Source organism: Chenopodium album, chromosome 12 (genome assembly GCF_948465745.1).
Source record: "Chenopodium album chromosome 12, dcCheAlbu1.1, whole genome shotgun sequence".
NCBI lineage: Eukaryota > Viridiplantae > Streptophyta > Magnoliopsida > Caryophyllales > Amaranthaceae > Chenopodium > Chenopodium album.
In genome coordinates this window covers 33,937,281-33,940,521 of record NC_137845.1, presented here as the reverse complement: position 1 = coordinate 33,940,521, position 3,241 = coordinate 33,937,281, and the positions used below count along the sequence as shown (strand labels likewise).

At 35.1% G+C, this 3,241-nt stretch overlaps 1 protein-coding gene across 1 annotated transcript; it reads right to left on the bottom strand.

The window, feature by feature from the left end:
* Positions 1 to 2,458: 2,458 nt before the first annotated feature.
* LOC145571122 (uncharacterized) lies at positions 2,459 to 2,821 on the bottom strand. The gene has a single exon (XM_081630205.1). It carries the CDS (start codon positions 2,819 to 2,821, stop codon positions 2,459 to 2,461), a length of 363 nt encoding a protein of 120 aa, XP_081486331.1.
* Between the last annotated feature and the right edge of the window lie 420 nt (positions 2,822 to 3,241).

Sequence of the window (3,241 nt, the reverse complement as noted above, 5' to 3'; positions counted from 1 at the left end):
TGAATTTGCTAATAAAAAACTGACATGGTGATGTGCTAATGATTGTCATCAAATTAAATGTTGAATAACATACTTAGACATATACAACTAAGTCTTTGTCATAGGGGAGCATAACTTCATTAATAATTATACACCAAAAATAAGGGAAAAGTATGAGAACCAAGTCCTAGTCTGATGTTCATTCAGAGAGGGTAAATTTACAATATATCTGGCCTATAGTCAATAACCACAGAGAGAAGAATGTAGTGTACCTTGATACTAGTATATGATAGGATTGGTGACTCTTAGTTATATAAGGTGACTCAAACTAATGTTAAAAAGAGACAGTCAATTACTAAGAGCACATTGTGACATTTATGCGTAATCTTCCTATGACACATGCTATCAAATGAAGGTGGAACAAAAGCTAAAAAAGAAAATATGAGACTAATGTGAAAATATATAGCGTCTCTCGGTAGTCAGGCCTTGAGTTAATTAGATAGGGGTTACTATTACATGATATCAAATGACTTTAACGAGTGATTTATACACAAAGATGTAACATTAGAAAGTCATGGGGTGAGTTATTTTTATTTTTATTTTATTTTTAAAAAAAGGAGTAAATCAACTATTCTGTTAGCTCCACCAATTCCCCTGTTGAAATACACCCATATCAACAATCCAACAATCCTACCAACTAATAGAGAATTGTTCTGTGTTACCTTCACTTTCTCTTGCTTCAAACACTTAGAATTGGGTACATTTGTTGTGGGGATTGGCAAAGAAGTGGCAGTACTTGTGCTAATTGCAGCCATAGTTGCAGGTGTGGCACTTGTCACAATAGAAAATCTATTTTGTGAGTTGCAACAGCTATACTGGGATCAGAGACCATTTTCGTGTCCACGAACTGGGATTGAACAGCTGAACTAGACTCAACATGAATAGTTTCTTCTGTGTTTGCAGCTAGCATTTTCTTCATCCTTATTCTCTACTGAATCTGCAGAGTATAGGAGCAAAATATTTGATTAATTCATAGTTCAAGGTCATCATCATGGCATATGGTTTTAGATTTTAACTTCTCATAACAATGCAGGTTACACAGCAAAAGATTTACTTTCTACATTCCCAAACAGCGGCATATCAGATGAACTGAAACAAGTTTAAAGCCAATTGCAATGAACCCACTTGATGTGCACAATCTCACAATCCAAAAGATGATGATAATCTCATTATCTAAGGTATGAATTCCATGTTCAAGTAGAAACATATACTGGCGAAATATGAGCTATTCACCAAAAACAACAAGAGAACTGAAGTAAAAGTAAAAGAAAAAGCAAAACTTCTAGTGATCAGTAATCCCTTAGAGGAAATATCAAGCTTTTGTTAAAGTACACTTACTAATTTTGTACTCATAAGGTTGACATCTTACTCTAATCCTATAGATAATAAAGAGAACCATGGTGGCAAATCAACTACAAGAACAAATACCAGTTAGAAGACATCAAACTATAATAGTCTGAAAACATAATATAAGATCCTCAATTATATAATATAACCTATAAATTAATGAACTTAATTACCTATAAATTAATGAACTTAATTAGAACAATACCCAATTCAATGGAATAAATTATTCCATTAAATTGAGGGATCACTTACAGAAGCAAAATAAGCTAATCCAAAACTATAAAACTCTCTGCAAAATAAAAAGGCTAATTGAATCGACAATTAGTTATAAATTATACTTATTAAAATTAAAAAATTACAACCCCAATACTTCAAATTATATCATTCTCTTAAAAAATAAGACATAGATTTCTACCTAACAAACCCAGATTAATACGGAGTACTAAACAAAACCTTTAAAAAATGAACTACACTATGATGCACTCTAACAGCAGAGCACAATTACCCTGCCACCTGATTCAACCCAATTTAATGGATGAGAATCAGATTGGTTAGCTCAGAGGTAATCCAGAGAGGATGAAAGGAAACCTCGAGAGTAATAACCAATAAGAACAAATATGCAGAAAATTAAGAGAGAGGATTATAGAGAGAGAATGAGAGAGGATTTGTATTAATTCTTGATAATGAAATTACATCCACTAATTGGCTTAATATAGCCTTCATTACAAGTGCATGAACCAAAATAACAACCTCATAACAAACTAATCAAAAAGGAATCTAATACAAAAAGGAATCTGATTAGTTATTCTTTCTCTAGGCTAATTCTCTATCTCTTCCAGCTCATTGTCCAGCTCAGCAACAGCTAAAATCAATGGAACAGTACCCACAGTACCCGCAGCATCATTCTTTCCCAGTTTATTTTCTAACTGACTTATGCTTACATCAATGCCTCCCCCTTCAGAGGATCCTTGACCCCAAGGATTAAATTCTGGAAACTAATTTTCAATGCTCTCAGCATCCTCCCAAGTGGCATCTTCCAGAGCTGAGTTTGACCATTGAATTAACCACTACACTACAGCATGGTTCCCTCTTTAATTGACCTTTTCTCAATCATAGCAATAGGATGCTTAGGCAAGATAAACTCAGAATTAGGAAACATGGAAAAATCAGTAGGTGGTGAAACATGACCTCTATACTTTTTAATCTCGGAAACATGAAAGGTAGGGTGGATTTTAGCAGAAGTAGGAAGCTGGAGAGTGTAGGCAACTGCACCTACTTTCTTGATTATTTGATACGGACCAAAATACTTAGCTGCAAGTTTTTGGTTAGGCCTGGACACTACAGACTGTTGTCTGTATGGTTGTAGCTTAAGATACACCCATGCTCCCACATCAAATGTCCTATCACTTCTGTGCTTATCAGCTTGCTGCTTCATTTGATTTTGAGCTTTACTCAGATTCTACTTGATCATAGCTATAATCTCTTCTCTATGCTATAAGCTTCTGTCCACATCTTCCACATTACTCATTCCTTGCAGGTAAGGAATGTGAGTAGGTGGTGGTTGACCATAGAGGACCTCATATGGGGTGGTCTGAATAGCAGATTGGTATGTAGTATTATACCAGAATTCTGCTAAGGGAAGCCATCTAGCCCATTCTTGAGGTGTGTCAGTACACATACACCTAAGATAGGTTTCCAAGCATCTATTCAACACCTCAGATTGCCCATCAGTTTGTGGGTGAAAAGAGGTAGAAAGCTTGTGTTGTATGCCCTGTAACTTCATCAATTCCATCCAGAAATTGCTGATAAAAACCTTGTCTCTGTCAGAAATGATGGACTTTGGGAATCCATGTAG

What these genes read in the sequence shown, in the direction of transcription:
- LOC145571122 (XM_081630205.1), bottom strand. Translation starts at nt 2,821, where the DNA reads ATGAAGCAGCAAGCTGATAAGCACAGAAGTGATAGGACATTTGATGTG.